This window comes from Ixodes scapularis, unplaced genomic scaffold (genome assembly GCF_016920785.2).
Source record: "Ixodes scapularis isolate PalLabHiFi unplaced genomic scaffold, ASM1692078v2 PGA_scaffold9__187_contigs__length_104089568, whole genome shotgun sequence".
In the NCBI taxonomy this organism is placed as follows: domain Eukaryota; kingdom Metazoa; phylum Arthropoda; class Arachnida; order Ixodida; family Ixodidae; genus Ixodes; species Ixodes scapularis.
In genome coordinates, this window is record NW_024609884.1 from 38786014 (window position 1) to 38806763 (window position 20750).

The window sequence follows — 20750 nt, forward strand, 5'->3', positions numbered from 1 at the left end:
CTCAGTGCGAACAGCTGGCCGAGCTCCTCCTCGCCTACCCCTCTGGTCACGTGACCTCCTCGTTAACCAATCAGCGTCGAGCACCTCACTCCTCCTCTCCCACCCGTCAGTCAATCAGCGTCGAGCCTCGCAGTCACGCTTTTATCTGGGCTTCACAAAATGCCGAACACCTAGCCAAAGAGCGTTTCACGTTACAATCAAATTTAAATAATTTGATACATAGGACTGGTATTGAAATCGGACAGTACCTTTGCTCTCTGCGTGTGTGTGTGTTCGTGCGTAATCTGTTCATGGTATGTTCATAATAATTTATAATCTTTCATATTAGGTACCGTTATTTTTTGGAAAAAAAAATCAATATTGTAAGGTAGAGTCGTCGCAGCAACATTCACCAAATTCAACTCTATTATTATTTTTTTGTTGTTGTTGACATATGACGCCCTACGTGCACAATCTAACTTACGAGGAGTGATTTTCCTCTAAACGCGCAGCGTTAAGGTGGCGAAGCGAGACACGCAGAATGGGGTCGAACGTTCCGTAGGCATCGTTTCTCCGCAGTGCATCGGTGCCGGGCAGCTAACCCGCCCAAACACCGACCCCGAACAGCGAGAAATATCGCGACACTTCCGAGTGCTCCCTGTGGTAGTCACGAGGATCGAAGGCGGTAGGACGCTAATCAAATTTTTAACCGAAAGCTTCGATCTTCACAAGCCCGTCAAGCCACTAAATCTGTCCAAACGGAACCTTCCCTCCACCCCCCCCCCCCCCCCCCCCCCCCAACTCCCCCTTCGTTTCCCTTCGTTTGGGAACTGCTTGGGGACCGAAATCAATGGCTACAAAATGGCGGCTCCGGGAAATTCAATCAAACGGGGGACAACAAACCTGGCAGAGCGTGCTAATTTTTTTTTTTTCGAGGATAAGAGATAATGACAGGCTAATTATGTTTCAAAGAAAACTTCACGTCTATTGCTTTCCGACCGATCGTGATTCACCAGCTGTTCGGAGCTCCGGTGTTTTAACCTTTTTATGTAAATATGTATTTTTTCTCCAAGCCACCATCAGCCAAAAAAAAAAGAAAGAAAAAAAAAAAACTTGACATGTTTTTTTTTGTTTTTTTTTTCCGCTATTCGGGAAATATTTAGTGGCTGTAGCGTATACCGCAATGATCCGGCGTTGTTACGAGGAACTGCGTTACTACTTCCGGCGAAGTGTTGACGCAATTTTATCACATTTTGGGTGAAATGCCTGTAATTGCTGTGGAAACGGCGTTGCAATCCTGTAAATGCAGTTCAACAGAAAAGAAAAGAAAAAAAAACAACAAACAAACAAGTAAATCGGTTTAAAATTTCTTCATGTCACCGACAGCGTATAGAACCAGTTGACTTCGGTTGCGCTCCATGGTGCTAAGACGGCACGTATCTTCGATGACGCCACTCGATATTAATAGAGTGTAGGTAAGCAACATCCTGGTCAGCGCGTCGCAGTATACGGCCGAATCTTAATGACAAAACGTGCGAAAGAAGGCTTAAAAAAATAATTTAAAATGATAGAGAACGCCGTAAGCACGACGCTGCGACGTTGATGTCGACTCGTTCACGTTTATGCGGTGTAACTGAGGCATAATTTGCATTGGGAAAACTAAACCTTGTTTCTCATTTTAAATTGATGGTAATAAATATTAGGGTTAGACGATGAGAGAATTATGTGCGGTCACGTCTCGAGCATGTTGGAAGAACGTCTACTTCACACATAGATGTGTGCTTGGAACATGCCCAAAAACAGTGTTTGTATGACCAATGTAACCGCCGTACGAGGAAGAAAACCTCCTTAGACTAGGCCTGCCTGCAGACTGTCTTTTGCACGATGTATTCGCACTGGGACCGCAGCTTTGAGAGAAGTCGCCTTTCCATTATTGACCTTCCCAAAAGTATTTTCAAGCTTTTTTTTTTTTTATGATCTCCAATTTTTTTGTGCGCTCATGTGATTACTATAAAGACCTAACAAGTAGCACGAATGAACTTTCGTTTCAGTTCCAGTGCACAGGGATTTCCTGGAACTCTACGGGCGCAGTAATTGCGCTGGCATATCCTTCTAACGGCCGCGCTTTTATAAAAATTCGTTCGCGTGCTATTCTTTTTTTTTTTTGCTGCCTGTTTGTGGCAGCACTGGACTAGTACTGTTGTGCCTCACAAACGCTTAAAGGGGCGGTGCAACGATATTCAATTGGAATGTTTTTCACTTTACACGAGCTTACTGGCACTAGTGGGACTCAAGGATACTCGCAGGCAACACCACTGACTAAGAAACGCCTTTGTTGCGCTGTAATTTCGAGGACAAAACCGAGTGTTTTCATTCAATCTCTCCCTCGCAAAACCTGATGACGTAGCTAGGCGGTAGCAGTACCGCCCAGTGACGATATTTGAATGCGGCTTAGATTGGACCCGGGCATGGCGTGGACACTCGATTTGGGCTCGTGATAATCGATAGCTCGAGAAGCATTCGGGTAGTGTCCTGTGTCCAATCGCTGCAATGACGACAACAGCCGAATCATAACAACGTCTGGAACTCAGCTCGTGTCCTGTGCCTTGCCAACCCCAGCGCATGGCTATGATCAACATTGGCGGCATATAATCGGCTCCAGATCACGTGGCCGCTTGTTCTGGCTGCGAGTTGAGGAGGTGAACGCTGCTCGTTTTTCTTTATTTTATTTTGCGACTTCGATTGCATGTGGTGAAAAACGAACGGGTATTTCACAGGTCATTAACGTCAGGGATCCGTTCTAAGCGGTATTTGCTCAAAATACAAAAATCGTTGCATCGCCCCTTTAACAGGAGAAAGTCTCAAAAAGCCGTCTTTTCGAAAACTCAAAGTAACAACCGACGTTTTTTGTTTGTGTTTTGTTCTTAGCGAAACGCCGGAAGCCACTGTCTTTCTACGGTCACTGACACTTTGAAAACTCATGGCGCGGCGAGTCTCATACCATCTTATTCTCGCTCCACAGCCAGTTCAGATTACGGCACGCAAAGCAAGAGCTGCTGACGTCATAAGCCATACCTTCTCCCTTTTCTGAAGCTGTCCGTGACTGGAGCAGACTACGTTTCAAATTACTCCTGGGATCCTAGACTCGTCCAACACAAGGGCCCAAGTCCAGGGTGTGCGCCGGCGGGACTCTAGGGACGACGTCGCCGCGCCTTTGGCGCCAAAGTTCAATGAGCGCGCGAATTTACGGCTCCTCCAACTGTGTGTTCGATGAGCTTCAACCATCTTCGTGCTTTGTTCGGATTTTACGGGCGAAGTGGGGAAACGAAGTGGCACGGCTAAATGAAGGCTAAGGTTCCCGCGTTCTGGATGTCCTTAACGAAGAAAGTTGCAGCACGTGCAGCATGCCCGCCCACGAGAGCTGGTGCTTGCACGACGCCGGCGTGCAGCTGTGGCACCTCCACCGCGCCGGCCGGGGAGACGTCGAGTCCAACCGCATCCTCAGCGCAGACTGCTGCGTGGCATCGGTCGCCTTTCACCCCCGACGACCGACGGTTCTCGCTGCGGGCACGGTTCAGGGTGAGCACTTAATTGTCAACAGGGCGACCATACACTCGAACTAAAAAGAAAAAAAAAACGCCCGAACGGAATGGGGTGTTTTCCGAGGCATATCAAATGGCGTATATTCGTGGGGACGAACATGCTTGCCATGCACTAGGTGTCCGCACTTCAAGCAAGCGCGATCGTGTACGCACGTTAGAAAGTAGGGCGTTCTGGCCGTGTCTGCGTGCCCGTGTCCTGAGTGCACGGCCAGGGGCTTCGTGCGCGTGCACGCACAGGTTCAGCAAAATTCGTAACCGCATACGTGTTAATCCGCTCAGCACAGACATGTGGTCGGGGCCAAAACACCCTGCTTCCAAGGGGCGTACTGCTTTCTCTACCTGTTGTACTTATTTACCTAAATTCATGACAACTGTAAAAAAAAAAAGTAAGTGTATGAGCGATTTTTAACGTGAAAAGAGAAAACGTTGAACCTGAAAAATATGAATAGGTAGTTAGTTATTTACTAACCCAATATTCTTGCGTCCAGAACCTAAGTAATAGCAACAATGACACGAAACGTTGCATTATCTGACCGCACATAACGCACAGAAGCCATGGATCCAGGTCTGAATGGACGCTGAAGTTAAGTAAACAAATATAAGACACAACTTTAGTGCGACAGGAGGAGACGAACTAAAGCCTGGTTCAGACAGTTGCGTTTGACTGCGTTTGACTGCGTTCCGGCAGCGAGAAACCAGGACATCCCTGCTGCTTATATCGCGTGCCAAGATGATTCCTTGGATTGGATTCCACGCTTCATACGAAGCACAGATGTGCCGGTGACTAGCTTTCCGCACTCGACGCAACGCAGTCAAACGCACTCAAACGCAAGTGTCTGAACCGGCCTTAAGAATAAAACACATGTAGTCTGTAGTCCATGACAAGGAGGTTCGGTAGTCGCACATCTAGCGCGAGCTTCCTACCTTCACCAACGCTTAATTGCTTCTCCGTCTCGTGCACATCGAGCGCGCGCGCGCGCTCAGTCAAAGCCTGGCAGAAGACATGGAGCATATGGTGGAAGCTGGGCGTTTGAAAAACACGTCCTGCCGTTCTCATTCTGTCAGTGACTATAAATATTTAACTATGTATGTTCCCTTTTTTTTCTTCTTCTCTTTTTAGGCGACGTGCTACTGTGGGACTTGGAACGCGAGTCTGAACAGTGGACATCCAGTTCGGTGCTCATGCACGGGGAGCACCAAGATTCTGTCACCGGAATGGTGTGGGGCGCCGATCATTCTCAAGCAGACAACGTGAGAGACTGTTACATTCTACCATAGCCTCCTCTATACTCACGAAGCCTGGCAGTTGGACGACGGTGCCATAGAGTGCCCGGTCACAGATTTGGAGCGCGAGGATTTTTTTATACCAAATCCTCGCGCTCCAAAGGCTTTTTGATGCTTTGTGCTATAGCACAAAGCATCAAAGAGCCATTTCTCGGGGAACTTGGACGTCAGTGCACAGCTTTGGCAGCGGCAAGGACCCGAAACACACTTGTTCCCTCAGGAGAAGTGTGTTTCGGCGTCTCGCCGCAGCGGGGCGGCAGTCACGTGGCTCTCCTTTCATCCGTTGTCTGCCGCTCCACCTTTTCCATTTCGGCGGACGCTTCTCGTAGCGATCTGCCAGGCTACTATTTAGGCACTGATAACGTAAAAACAGCAAGGCGTCCTTTTTTTTTCCCAAAGTTTGGGTGCTTTGCACGTGTTCGTTGTCTTTCGCAGTGCTTTGGCTGCGTGTGAACGCTCGGGGCTCACGAAGGGCCGAAACATTACCGAAGGATATAGGAGGCTAAAGCTGGAGGCAGGACGACTGAAGCTCCTCCCTTCCGTTTTCATGCTATCAGTGACTATTGACGTTCACGAGTACAGTCTCTAGGCGCCGCCATCTTGCTGCTGGTGTGGGTAGATCGTCTGATAGTCAAGCATTGCTGAGGCGTATATCAGCAACGGTTGTCTATCGGACGTTCTAGTCCGGTGTTGTAGGCGTTACCGGGAAAACAAAAAAGAAGTAACGAAATACGTTTCTCGTTACTTGCAAATAAAAGGAACGCGTTACCGACCTACGTTACATCAAAATAAAAGGAACACGTTATCGTTACCGATAAAAAGTAACGCAGGTTGCTTTTGCGTTACTTTTTTTAAATTGTGAATTAGCGCGTTTTACTCTTTTGACGTTACAGGTTTGCATAAGGGCCATATTTCAGGAAACAATATGTTCATCCAGAAACTGAAAATAATTACCTTATATTTTTTACGGTTCCACCTAAATACCCGGAAAATAAAACGCAAAAAAAAGAGAAAAACACACACAAAAATTCATATGGCTTGGCGCATAGACGGACGAAAAAAATTCAAATGTGTTATTTTTATGTCTTGGGAAGAATAAGTAGCGAGTAACGTAACTACGTTGCACGTTACTCGAAATAAGTAACGTAAGTAAGCATTACCCGTTACAGTTTTGCAAAATGTAACGAGTACGTTACAACGTCACCGGAAAAAGTACCGGGTTAAACAGTAACACTGCGATCTACCCACATTAGCCGCAACATGGCGGCGCCCAGAGGCCGTACTTGCAAACGTCTCTAGTACTATGCGACGGTGCCCTTTTTGCGAGTATATGAACCAAACCAGCTCAGTGTTTTAAAGGGTCCCTGAAAACAAAAACCTGCTGTTTTTAATAGTCTAGTTGGGACACGCGTGTCAAGAAATAAATTTTACGCGAAAAAACATTTTTAGAGCAATATTGATGATGAGAGATTTATTTGAAATTCCACCCGCGAAGTCCGTGACGTCACAGGTCATTCCGGAAGGACCATCTCGGTCGTGAAGACGAAGCCGCTCCACGTCTCCTCCAGGCGCACGAAGTGCTGAGAGAGAAAACAAGTCTTTTTTTTTTTTTTCGCGTAAAATTATTTTTTTTTGGCACGCGTGCCCCAACCAGACTTAAAAAAATGTTTTTTTTTTTTTTTTTTTTTTAATTTTCAGGGGCTTTTTAAGGTGTACCTACCGACGAACCTCCCAAAAGCTAATAATAATTAAAAAAAAAAAAAACTCGAAACCATTTTAGAGCGAATTGGGCACAGTGTCGACTTTCAATTATAGTTTGGGTTGGTTTTTAACGACCAGGAACAAATTTGGCTCGGAACTGAACTAAAGGTCAGACGGACGCTGAGAGAAACTTAAGACTGAGTCTGACAATTGTCATTTTCTAAGTATATTCGCCTAAGCTAATGCTCCTCTCCGTACCCTGTTTTGTCGTTCAGCTGCTGACTTGTGGGTTAGACGGCGTGGTGCTTTCCTGGCAGCTGAACCACCGTTCTGGGCGTCTGGAACCAAACGAGCGATTCGCACTGCTTTCCGAGAACATTCGACCCCACTTGAAGCTGAGGGCTGGGGGCAACGGCTCCGCCATTGGTGGTAGGCAAATGAGCTTTATATTGGTCCAAAATGTAGATCCTCGAAAAAAAAATATTTTCGCCATCTATTCGGTTTCATAATAACTGCGTCCTGTAAGTTGCTGCATACTGCCGCGAGCGCAGCTGGCCAAGTAGGCGGCGCGCCCGTGGCCTAACTGTTATCGCGCTTGCCTTTTACACAGAAGGGCAGGGTTCGATTCCTGGTGGCGACACGTCTTTTATTTATTCTTGCAATTTACTCTTCTCGGAAGTTCTAAAACTCTGTTGCATGTTCGAGGTTAGAATGTTCTATGCGCGAGCCTTCTTCGGCCAATTGTTCGAGAAGCCCACGCGTGTACAAAAAGGGCTCCGCGTGGCAAGCCGCAGTCAGTCTCGCCCCAGCGTTCGACTCTGCTCTTACGCCGACTTCGACGCCTGCGACGCTCTGCTGTTTCTTTTTTTTATTTTTGGGCACAAGTTCACCCCATTAAACGCTTAGTTTCTTCAATTATAACCGCCTCATCCATTGACATTCGTGACGATATTTACTCGCCCAGTATACAGCAATCTAAGATTTGATGACAGAATATGTAAAAAAAAAAAAGAACTCAAATTATGATTAGGCAAAAAAACAACAATAAAAAACAATATGAGCGTAATAAATGTTGCACGTAGTTTCTCATCAGATATGGAATTAACAAGTCAAGCTGATTTCTGAACTTCGTCAGTCGCTGAACTCCTTATTTTGAAGTGATTGACCTCTTCATATGCGTTGTAGAAAAACAAATCTGCGGTCAATTTTTTTTTTAATGCAAAAGCATTAACTCGAATCCGGCGTTGTCTGCTGCTGCGAAACACGACACCTAAATACCGTCTGTAGCAGCGAAACCCGGCCACTAAATTACCATTGGCTGCGACACATCATGTGACCCCATAGCAACGGCGTCATCGTTGCTAAGGAGCCAGCCGAACCGCTGGCAGCGTAGCACAAAGAGTAAAAACCCGTCAAACATTTCTCAGGACGGTTCCTGTAAACAAAGTAAATTAATGGCTTTGAAAAGAAAATTTCGTACATTTTGGTATGGGTGGGAATCGAACCCGGGCGAGACGAGGACCCTTCCAGGACGCCACGGCAACACCGCGGGTCCGGCTGACTAAAGCCGTGACTAGTGCGTGCGTCATGCTTTCGCATTCCCACACGTCAGCAGTCTTAAATGTCTCTGCCGAATTTTTTTTTATATACATGCTCATAAACACATTTCAGTGTTCCTGTGAGTTGTCTGTGTTCCGAAGTCCCTTTATGTAAAATTCGTGCTCTGCCCTTTACGGCGTCTCAGTCTTCTGACTGTAAATAAGAGCATGAACGGAACTCCGGAAGGGTATACCTTGCGTTCGATGTGCGAGCGTGTGATCCCTATGCGTATAGAGCGAGTCGTCTGCTTCTTGCTCAGGAGTCGCTGTGACGTCAGAAGGACGCCGAGCTCTGATTGGCTTTGATTGAAAAGATAGTGGGTAGACCTGAATGCTAGGTGCTTCGATGGCTACCCACTATATGTTTCAATCAACCAATCAGAGCTCAGCATTCTGATATCATCGCAACCCCTGTGCAAGAAGCAGACGAACTTGCGCTCCGCATAGCCTGCGCTGTCGACGGAGATGAGATGAAAGGTTGTGAAGTGTAAAATACATATGAAATATTCAGTCACTGGAAAATTCAAGCACATGCGCGTATAGTCACTGCAGGTAGCTTAAGAAACGGAGGGTATGGCTTATTATATTAGCGCTTCTTGCTTCGGAATTTGTTCTTCTCCGTCCTTTGGGAGTTTTAGTAGATCGTTGCGATGCATCCGATAACGAGACAGCATACTCCGCCGACGCCTTTGGGCATGCATTGAATCGTTATCGGGTGTGGTTATCCGAGGTATCGGAACGATCTACTAAAACTCTTTTTTTATCAGTGAATAGCCCTATCTTATTGGCTGCGAAGAAAAATGAGATGCTCAGAACTTGCCACACCCTGCGTTCCTTAAGTAGCAAGTGCCCATAGACGATACCCTTACAAAAATGGCATATCTGGACTTATATAAAAAAACACAAATATGGATATATAAAAAATTGGGCAGATCTGGCCATATCAAGCACACCAGTTTATATAAGCCTTATATAGCCAGATCTGCCCAATTTTTTATATATCCATATCTGGGTCTGCCAAATAGGGGTATATCTGCCTCCCATAACAGGGTGTTTTTTTTTTGTTTCTTTTTTATTCTTGCAGATTTGTTTAAAAAAAAAAAAAGTCATGAAAGCTACACTTATGCGGCTTCTGCGAGTGAGTTATATGCCCAGGGGAACATTACCTGGGCGCCAAGCTTTGCGATTACTCGGCTAATTAATTAAAATTCACTAATGAACTTCTCAATTAGTGAAAATAGACATGCGGTTCCAATAAGCAGCTAGCGGGGCGTCGTCCAAAATCCATAAATCAGTTATTCTCAGTATTTCAGCGCGTGAGAAGCGCACTAAAGTTACCAATCGTGGAACAGGTACAAGGCTAGCGGCTTCGGTAAGGCGCCCGCGCAATTTTTCTATTTGTTATCTAGCCCCAGCCTTGTACCTGGCCCACGAGTGGTAACTTCAGCGCACTACTGCGCTTCACACGCGCTCAGTCTTTCTAAAAATTACTGGTTTAGGGGTCTTGGACGACGCTCAGCAAGTTTCTAACTGAAACCATATGTCTATTTTCACCAATTAAAAAGTTAATTAATAAATTTTAATTAATTTGCCGACTAATCGCAAAGATTAGCAAACTACATAACGTCCCCCTGGGCGTATCACTCTCGCACAAACGGCATAAGTGTAGCGGTCACGGCGTCGTTTAAACCAAATCTGCAAGAATAAAAAAAAACGGTATCCACCGTGCTGGTAGTTGACTCTTCGACCCTCCACAGCGGGAGCAATGGTAAGCTGTGCCGCGCTCGGCTGTAGCGATTACCCGGTATCCCGACGATCGTTTCGTCGGCATGAACCGCGAGACATCCGTCAAGTTAGAGAAAGTACGAGCGGGAGGAGAGGGATACGCCCGCGGATGACCGAGTTTGCGGCACGCATCTCATAGTGGCGAGCAACGCCACTTTTCGACCGTTGTTTACGTTCGTGCACTCCTTTTCATCGGCTTTTGCCCATTCGTGGAGTAGATGTCCTGTGCCTATCGTTACATAACGCCGATAACGGCGATCGGTCGGCGGCGGCTCCGTGTGCAAGCTCGCCGAGACGCCGCCGTCAGGGGATCGGTTTGTGCCGCCCGCGAGACGGTAGCCCATGCAAGGAGCGAAAGTATGTTGGCATGCCGGTTAGGAAATATCATAATATTAAGCTTAGTCAATGAGAGTTTTCCGTTATTTGATTTATCCTCATCTCACGGTTTAGATTATGACGGTAACCTAGCATTGTTTTCCAGTATTTCGGAAAATCATAACAATCTTTCTACAAGCGACTCGTAAAGCCGCTCGTCAAATTTTGGAACACGTAATTAAGAGTCTGTGATGCTGTTGTTTTTTGGCGACAAGTCAAAACTTTGTCGGCGGCATATCGAAACTTTCTGCTTGTAGCGCAATCGCACCAATGCTGAAACATTCTGCACAATGATTCTCCCGGCTGCCAAGAGAGAGACACGGCCTAAATCTAGAGGTAATCTGGAAGAATACATTTAGGAAAAACGATCAATTGTCACGAAATAGGTTGCAGCGCACTTACGTTGACGAGACGCGACTTGAAAGGTGGTATTTGAGGGAGATGCCGACACGGCCACGGCAAAACCACCACTCGAACACAGAAACGAGAAGGTGCCCGTGAAGATTCAACACAATGTAGCACAAGCTGTCGTTTGTAGAACCGAACACTAAACGCATCACAAAATATTCTTGGGCTTCTTTGAAGAAATCGCTTGCAAAAGCGGACATACGCAGCGGCCACAGAGGGAAAATTCACACGCCAAACTAGGTCCGGCTAAACGCATTTCGAGATCGGCAACGGCTAATGCGTCATCCGTCAAACCACGTGACCACTTACCTTTTACAACGCTTTCAGCTTAGGGAGAGAGATAAAAGGATCGAAGGAGAGGCCAAAACGGGGTTTCACGAACAAAGGCTTATCTTATGGGGCCACAACAAGGGGATGTGTCACTTGTAACGAGGGTTGAGAGTGCTGTGAATGCTAAGTGTGGCCTTGGGTGCCAGGCAGGTGCGATGTCCTGCTTTGTCACCAGATTCTAGACTGTAGTCACGTGACCCTAACCGGAGACACGATTTGCCTAAAACACGCGTAGCATCTACCCTGCTGTCAATACCGAGTGAACATACTGCTCTATTAAGCCCAGCTTTTGAACTCAAAACGATGCGAGTTTCAGGAGACTATGTTTTACGCTGTATAAGTTATAACCGACATTATAATTTTAAATGAAAAAATAAACCGGACTATTTTTGTGTATGATGTTGACAAATAAATAGATAAATAAATATGTATATACATATTTTTACAAATAAATTTAAAATCATGTGTACACTGTTTCCAATTTTTTTTACGAACGAGTTTCACATAAAAGACACCACGGACAGCACATCTTCCGACTTCCAACACACGATGAATCGCCGACGCTCGCAAACGAACTTATGCGATGCTGCGCGAACCGTTTTGAAAAAGCTGCGTATTGTACTCCGGGCGCAACGGCTTCCGTTCGAAGGGAAAAGGATTCGGGACGGCGAAGTAGTGTCTTGCATCTTGAGTAAGCTAACGGTTCGTGTTTGCCCGCTCAATTTAGCGGGGAAACATAAAAAAAAAATTAGTTTCACTGCCAGATTTCGCGGGAAAATTGACGTCAACGTGACATACGTACAAATTTAATTTCTCGCTAAATTTAACGGGGCGGTTACACCGATGGCGACGCCAACACCGCTTAACTCGGAAACGGGTGCCTTAGAGCTGCGACTAAAATCCATTATTTGATTAACTCGCGTTCCGATCGCACTTCGTCATATTGTCACACATCAGACATACAACCAAATTTCATTTGTCTTTCAATCTTCAAATTGCGCAATTGATTAATTGGTCCAAATTCCTGGAATAACTTCACTTTAAGGATGTTGACAATAGTTAACCAATTACATGAGACTCATGCAATATAGATCTATCAACTGGTGTCTTAGCGAGTACATATAACTTGTTGCTTGCACGACTGAAACGGGCCCATATATCATGATCAGGTGTTATATTTGCACGCGTATATGGCGATATATGAACGTATTTACGCACTTATACGGCCAGATCTGGCAGTATTTGCCCACCTATTTGGCGAAATACGGCCGTATTAGCTCCCAGATCTGGCGAAATACAGCCCTATTTGACTGCTTATATTATCATATCTGTCCGTATATAAAATATATCAGGGCCATATCTGACATTTTCGTACGGGTAGAGACACTCGGCGGACTCGGTATACTTGACAAATTCAATCACACCTAGGATATAGTTTGTTTTCTTTTCTGCTTTCATAGGTCCGTAAACATCTTAAATTTACGTCTCTGTTGCAATAAAAATATATAATGCAATATAAAAAAGGAAGACACCTGTTAGTAATATTTTCGTATGCATGCATATACACCGAATATGTTGACATATTAATAAACTTTTCTACGTCTATATGAATTGCGACTCATTGCCAGTTGAGCATTGTATAAGTTCACGCTGTAAAATGAGCGTCTGGCAAACCTTTAGGGGCACACGTTGAAAACGAAACTTTAAATGCCTTATAAATAAAATATAGAAGATTTTTTCCTATTTTTTTTTATAAAGTGCTCACAATTTTGTCTTTTTTGTTTTTTCATTGTAAACGACATTTTGACGGAGATGTGTCACGTGTAAATGATGCCCGTAACTATAGGAGGAAGTCGTTATCTTAAAAGTATGCTGCATTTTTATTGTTAAAAAGATTAGTGCATTCTCTGAAATCGTTGATTTTTACAAGTAAAAGTCTCCACGCTTGATTCTCAGTAACGAAATTTGCAGTAACCTGCATCTCTATCAGCCGTTTTGACCCCACGATGTTCATGATGGGGACCGAGGGCGGAGCAGTTTTACAGGGGTCCCTGTCGATTTCAAAGCCCCTTCCATGTAAGTTGGACGTCTTCACAAATAAAACACGCGGAAATAGTTGCCTTCTCATAAAAGCCGACATATGTGTCAAAACTATTTCGAAGAAAGCGGTATTACTGCGCTCAAAGCAACTATACTTGGCAGGCACGTAGCCAGGATTTTGATTGGGGGGGGGGGGGGGGGGGGGGAGAGAACTGGGGGGAGGGCCCGCCCATGACAAAATGCTGTATGAGGGGGAGGGGGGAGAGGAGGCCCCAGCAAAATGGAACATTTCGGGGGGGGGGGGGGGCGGACCCCATGGGCCACCCCCTAGCTACGTCCCTGATACTTGGTATCTCAGTTTGACTAAATATATGAGTTATAAATTATTGGGATCACGGCAGCAATATCGAATATATGTGATTTATCTTGTAATATGTAAAAAAATATTAAACTAAATACCGAAGGGTCGCTTTGTCATTTATATCGTAGACTAGGAGGAATGTGGCCAAAACGTTCGATAACCCACAAAATATTCCGGTATATAGAAACAGTTAAAAAAAAAACAAAATAAACCTTGTTCGTAGAATATTTCGTGAACAATGAACTGGGAATCGGGATTTTGTTTTCTCTGTTTGTTTTCAACGGGAAAACACAGCCCTGTATAGAGAAGAATTATTTCTAGCCCTATCCTAGACATAGTCTAGACAACAATGAAATCAAGTATAGTACATATACGAGGACAACATTAAGAATAGGATTTAGTTATTTTGTAGGTTCAAATCCGACCTCTTTATCTTTTGTATGTAAACAGCAAAAGTTGTTGCAATTTTTTTCTATTGGCGACGTGCGCGATCGAAAGCGTCGCTGTGGTCGGCCTGCCACGATTGGCCGAATGCTGGCTATGACGTTAGCAAAGGATTGCTCATCGACGGAAATACGAGTAATGGAAGAACTTTAATTTTGGCGGTGTTAGCAGTGTTGGTATCAGAGTGCAATGATTTCAGGCTTCCACCATGCTAATTACAAACAACATCGAACGTGTTGTTCGCAAGATAATGACATCACGAGAGGGAACTACAGGAGGGCGCCACCAAAACATCTCACCGCTAATAGTCGGTGACAGGTTAATTGTTCAGGTGAAGCTCCTCCCACCTCTTCCACTTTAGCAGAGCGAGCGCTGGAGAGCAGGACCTCCTCTCTAGCGTTCGCTCTGCTAAAGTGGAAAGAGGTGGGAGGAGCTTCCACTTCGCTTTTACCTAACCTGTCACCAACTATAGTTGAATTGTTACTTGAGTCAAACTACGTCACTGGGTCCCACAGAAAGCGCGCGATCTTCTTTCTTCTCGCGTTAAGGTGGTTGATAGCGTCAAATACTGTACCTATATAAAGTACTTGATAGTATCTCCGGCATCCCCGCATCGCTTCTGCGTCGGTGCGCCGGCAACCAGAGAGTAATGCGCTATACAGAAACTGATGTCTGCTTTCCCATTCCTTCTGCCTTTTTAGCAACAATGGACACCTCTTTGGGGAAGGGTCACTCTTACAAGTGTCCCGTAATGGCGGGGTTCGTCTCCCACCGTGGTCACACCCTAGACATCCACTGCTCTCCATTCGAGAGAAACGTTTTTCTTTCGGCAGGCACAGACCGGGAACTCAACGTATTCAGCCTTCTACAGGTGGGTGGCATTTTTACGATCGTTCAAGGGGTGCTGCTGAGAGACCTTCGGCGACTCGAGTCGAGTAGTTTTACAGTTTTGTGTTTTCCTGTCTTGGGAGTGGCGAGTGTGATTTGATGAGGCGATGCCACTCATTTCTTACGTACATCGGGTCTGCGAAAATAATTGAGACTTTTCACCTGCATGCAGACGGTTGCAGCCGACACTGTGTGTCGACATGGGTGGTTTATGGTGTATAGATATGACTGTAGTCACTGACAGGGCGAGAACGGCAAGACGCCCTTTTTATGTCTAGCCTCCAGCACGTGCTGGTTGCCTTCCGCCTGACTTTGGCTGCCCGAGCACGCTCGAAGCTGTCGAGACGCCGGAGTGCTTCGAAGGTAGAAGGCTCGGGACAACTGAGAGACCTCCCTGCCCTTGTTATCTTGTCAGTGACTATATATAGTACCCACTTGGACCTGCATCCACTGCACTTGGGGACAGCTTTTGGGTCCCTTTCATGAAAACACGTTTTGTCGACACTAAGGTTTCATCGACACTCATTACGCGAATTTCACGCTGTAGGGACTTTTCGTTACTCGTGTATCACTGAGTGCGTGTTAACCTATCCGCCCCCCCCCCCCCCCCCCCCCCCTTTTTACGACGCTTCGCAACGACCGTCTGCGGCGGCTCATTACAATAGCGAGTTTTAGAATAGGGGGCCCCAAAGCCTTGGGTGCCCCAAACAGCTCGGGGCATCGCACTGGGCATGCGCAGAAGTTCTGCGCAGGCGCAGTGGGACGCCCCAAGCTGTTTAGGGCACCCAAAGCTTTGGGGCACCCTATTCTAAAACTCGCTAATAATGTTGACCCACCTGACCCACCCGTACACTCCGCTTCGCGGCGACAGTCTGATGCAACTCATTAGAGAAAAAAGTAATCTGAGCTGTTGACGAAACGTCGTTCGATGATCTGATGCAGGCTCACTGTAATGCTACAGAAAATTGTCAGCATAGAAGCGGTCATAACGAGTCCTTGCACCGCGCACTTGTATCTGCCAGTGGTATACATTTGAAGTCAGGAAATAACGTTCCTAGGACGTAAAACAGTCACAGAGGGTCAATGAACGGCAAAGCAAACTAGGAAACTTCATTAAGGTTGCAAAACGGTGGGCATGTCTCATATTCTCGGTTTTCAAACGCAGTTAAAGTTGTTCGGCCAAATCGGTTCAGAGACGTCCGAAATAAAGGGGCAGGGCAACAGGTTAGATTTTGTTACCTTCAATTTTTAGGACGTGTTGTTGTCCTGCCCCTTTATTTCCGTTGTCTCCAGTTTTAACTATGCGTAACCTAAACCAGCTCGCCTGTTTATTAACATTATCATGGGTGACATAAGTTGATATGATTATGACCTAGTTGATCGGGAAGATAAAACCTGAACGTGTATGTCCTACTTTTCTTGTGAAAATCAAACCAAATCCGAAGGTGAACTCCACTCGTAAATTTTCAGCAATTCAAACGTACACCAGTCGCGCATTTATTTATTTATTTTTTTGTTTACGCAGCCAAAGTTCTTACGCACTTGCACTCTCAAGAATGTGACTCTAAAACGTGCTCTAAATTTAACCTGTCTAATTCATCATGAGAAAATTGGTTAACTTACTCAAGAGCTGACTATCTGATGCCAAGTGTCCCAGGACAACACTTAGCTTATACAACTTCTAAGTTCGTTTTTTTGGGGTTACATAATTCCACGCTATCACGATTTGAATTATCGATTTCCTCATTTGTTTGCTCTCCCTCATCTATTTCTGAATTTATGCACATGCTGGAATCGCAGGTCGTGGGCCGGTCGGGTATAAAATCTAGGTAACTGCCAATACAACCGTGTTCTTATTTCTCGACAGCCAAGCCCAGTGATGTGTTTAGAGCTGCAAGATTCTATAGCTAAAGCGCGCTGGTCCCTATCGCAACCACTGCTGATAGCCACGCTGCAATGTGATGGCTGCCTGAGGATCTACGACTTGCGCTCTGCAAAAGTTCCCATGGCGGAGTTGACAACGGGCTCGCACAGCGGCAATGGAACAGCGCTGGAATACTGTAGGCAGAGGTGAGACGTCAGCATTTAACGCACCAAAGACTAACTTAAAGACAAAAATAAAATAAAGAGGGGACTTCTATTTAAATTATTTATTTTTCTTTTCTTTTTCTTCACGGACATTGGTTTGTCATATTAGCGAGATTTACAATAGCGCACCCAAAAGCTTTGCGTACGCAAAGAAATAGCGTCACTCCCGCGGGCCATTAGGGAGCATTCAGTGGCGGCCATAGCAGTGTGCGCGACTCCTGAGCGCGTCCTGATGGCGAGCTTCCACAGTTCTTTTGCACCGTGCATTCCACACCATCAAGATTGCCGGTCTTAGCAACCTACTAATGCGATCTCGTTTAGCATGCGCTTTAAACTGCGCCCTCAAATATGGCGTCCAGTGAATACCCCCTAGAGACTGATCTCACCAAGCGTTCGGCGCATGCGTGACGCCGCCATAATTGTAGCTCACAAGAGGCAGGCCGCAGTGCACGGGGCAGCTCGTGCCATGTCGTGCTCTGCTCGCGCAGACCCGAAGCGGGGTTGTCGCGCCAGCAGGACTACACTTCCCACGAAGCACGCGGACAGCGGCGGCGTAACAAAACTGGCTGGTGCACTACCATAATGTCGTTAAATTTAAGTAATCTGTGTGTAAAATATTGTGGATGACTTGTACAAGTGCAATTGAGATGCCATTTAGCGAGGTAAATGCGCTTAAAACTTCCCATACATGGCAAGAGCACATTCAATTCAAGCCATGGTTATATTGGATAGTTCTATGGTGAATGCGTTTGCAAGATGATGCCCGTGATCTACGCTGTTGAAATCGACCTTGCGTTTCTGCGCGGACGACGACTAAGCGAACATCGAGAAGATTGGCGTGCGATCCGAACGAACCCTTTTCGCACTTTCGATCCGTCTGACCTGGAACCAAAAAAGCGTTTCCCTTAGGCCTCGGTTCAAGTGCATGGGAACAGACGTTAGCGTCAATGTGTCTTGTCTACGGCGTCTACGGCGTTTGCATTCCACGGGAACGCCAAACAATACCCGATCCTGAACGGATGTGCAGTCTGTGGTGTCTGCGTCTCTCCCACCGCTGTTGTTCGAGGTGGGGTTTGGTGTCACTTGTCCGAGGGGCCTTCGGACGAGCAACACGAACCCCACCTGAGAGAGAGAGAGAAGGCTTGTGAAAGAAAAATACTAACGTGTATGTCATAGCCAGAGGCCAGACGGTCATCAGAAGGAGGGGGCAACAGTTGATAGAAGGAAACACTGCGAAAGTGAAGAGGGGTAGTGTTTCGCCAAAGCCGGACATGGCGGCGACGGATAGATCCGCAACCTCGAGCGACTGAAGGGAGGTGGTAGGAACCGGGTCCCTATCATTGCGTCGAAACTTTCGTGAAATTACGTTTCGTGGATAACTTTCCATGGACACATGTTGCGTCGACACGATCGTTTTATCAACACTCGTTACGCGAATTGCACGCTGTAGGGACATTTCGTCACGAGTGTATCACTGGGGTGCGCGCTAATGAACACTTGTTTTTGTTGTTTTTATCAACAGCCCGGAGCTTCTTTGCGTCGCTCGCGAGCTGGGTTCAGCTCAGGTTTGGACTTTGGGTTCCAAGCTGGCGACTGCAAGTGACACGGGTCAGAACGACCTCATCGCAGAGATTGCCAATGGGACATTCGTCGCTGCCTGAGGGTAGCCGGAGTACATGGCGGATTCCACTGTGCTTCAAGAACAAACGTCACTGGGACCGCCGGTTGTGCCTCTGAGTTGCTGACGGTTTTATGTGAAACAGCTTAAAGAGAAACTCCTAGTGATACACACGCGAAGTAGGGGTAGAGCGTACTAGAAGGAACGAGTGCTATTTAGGTATTTCCGCATGTGGAAAAAAACCGGCTAATCCAAGCCACTTCGCTCGTAGCGCCCTCTCGGGAGCTACGAGCGAAGTGGTTTGATTTAGCCGTTTTTATCATGAAAAACGCGTTTCGTTCCAAGCAAGCAAGCAAGCAAGCAAGACTTTATTTTGTGTGGGGGCCTACGTCCTGGTCCGGACAGCCCGTCCGGCCCACGTTTCGCGGATGGATTCTGCGGGGGGACCGGAATGATTAATTAGTGTTTCTAGTGCGGTGGGTATGTCGGTGCCCGTGGGTGGAGTCAGCCATTCCTCCCAAGCTCGACCGGCACACTGGTCAAGGTCATAGAAACAATAGAACGCCGCACAATATTTTTTTATACAACCTAGACGTCAGTCGTCACGTACATAAAGTCACCGCGACCTGACTTCTTGTCACAACGCCATGCGACATCAGGACGACGCCTTGATGTCAATGTCGTCATCGACGTTAACAACGTGCGTTACACGACATCAAGACTGCGTTCTGACGTCATATTGCGTTGACAACGACGACGATCAACGTTGACGTTGATGACGACGACGACAACGTCACGGGACGTCAAGATGGCGCCGTCCTTGTCAATACAAGGTCATAAGGACGCTTGGCGTCAGTTTTTTGACGTCGTTGTCGACATGACGCAACTCGACGTCACGAAGACGTCCCGACAACTTCAAGACGTCGACGTTGACGTCATCTTCGACGACGTTACGCGGTGTCAAGACTTCGTCATGACTGCGCGTCGACATTGTTGCTGGCGAAGACGACGACGTTATACGCCGTCGAGGCTTCGTTGTGACGTTGATGTTAACGATGTCGTCAGGACGACGTTAACGTGACGTCATAGCGATGTTTGACGTTGCGTGGGGCGTCCACGTCAACGTCGGCATCGACGACCACGTCCACGTCGCCCTCGACGCGGCGCGCGATGTCATGACCGCGTTGCCACGGTGACTCGATGTCGCGTAACGGCGCCGTCCTCAACGCGACGGGATGTCACGACGGCCTTACGACAGCATCTTGGCCTCGAGTAACGTCGTAGTCAACGATGACGTCGTGGCGTCGTCGTAACGTCACGTTGTCGTGTCGTGGTGCTTTGACGCTACCTCTGACGTCAAAATCATAAAAAAAATACAATATTACCTTGACCTGTGTCGTTGCTCGATCGCACCCAGCAAAGGTGGCGCTGCGATCGAAGTGGCTTGGTTTCACCTGATCGCTTTCCACATTTTGAGGTGCATCTGAAAGCATGAGCGGAGCCTGTAGCTCGTCCCACTCCTACTTTCTAGTACACTCTAGTAGCTGGGAGCCTTTTTTAAGCAGCGTCCCCTTTTCGATAAACGACATTTCTCTAAACTGAGAGTGCTTTCTCTAAGCCGAGTTTCGATAAAACGAGCCCGTTCTCTAAAACATGTTTTGATGAAAGGGCGTTCGATCAACCGTAGTAAACCTACTCATTCCATAACATTAGATCAGGAACTCTGCCGATGACTTCGATAAATTGTCGTTAATGGGAAGCATCAAGCATGGCTTTGCGCTGATGTGGTCCTGACAATGAAAACGGCAAGCGAACGATACTAGGCATATACGCTATAAATGCGGTCACAACTGACATATTTTTTTTTATTGATTTCGCTTTACATCATCAGTGACGGCACATTTGGAGGGGGGGGGGGGGGTGAGGGGTATCCTTTCTAGACACCATGGTTTTAATAGGGAGTGTTAGAATAGCGCACGCTAAAGCTTTGCGTGCGCAAAGAATAGCGTCGTCGCCACTGCGCATGCTCCGAACGCAAACCAGGTTTTGCGCTTTGCGTGCGCAATTTTAGCGTGCGCTTCCCCCTTCTCGGGAAGAGCGTGCGTACGCAAAGAGTCTTTGCGCTTCTCCAAGGAGGATTCGTTACGAGAAGTTGGCTAAAGCCAAGACGAGCAGCGTTAAAAAAATGGCGGCTTCCAGGATTATGCCAGCGGCTGCTTTGGCGGCGTCGTGAGTGCGACGTCGGCGGC

General features: G+C 46.7%; 1 protein-coding gene across 1 annotated transcript; it reads left to right on the plus strand.

Moving 5' to 3' along the window:
- Positions 1–6808: 6808 nt before the first annotated feature.
- LOC8033869 (cytoplasmic dynein 2 intermediate chain 2) lies at positions 6809–18544 on the plus strand. The gene is made up of 5 exons (XM_029980143.4): positions 6809–6995; positions 13034–13138; positions 14609–14778; positions 16663–16865; positions 18406–18544. Exons 1-5 carry the CDS (start codon positions 6809–6811, stop codon positions 18542–18544), a joined length of 804 nt encoding a protein of 267 aa, XP_029836003.3.
- Positions 18545–20750: the final 2206 nt, after the last annotated feature.

Coding starts and splice junctions, on each gene's coding strand:
- LOC8033869 (XM_029980143.4), top strand. CDS start 6,809: ATGCTCCTCTCCGTACCCTGTTTTGTCGTTCAGCTGCTGACTTGTGGG. Junction 6,996..13,033: donor CAACGGCTCCGCCATTGGTG/GTAGGCAAATGA, acceptor CGAAATTTGCAG/TAACCTGCATCTCTATCAGC. Junction 16,866..18,405: donor CTGGAATACTGTAGGCAGAG/GTGAGACGTCAG, acceptor TTTTATCAACAG/CCCGGAGCTTCTTTGCGTCG.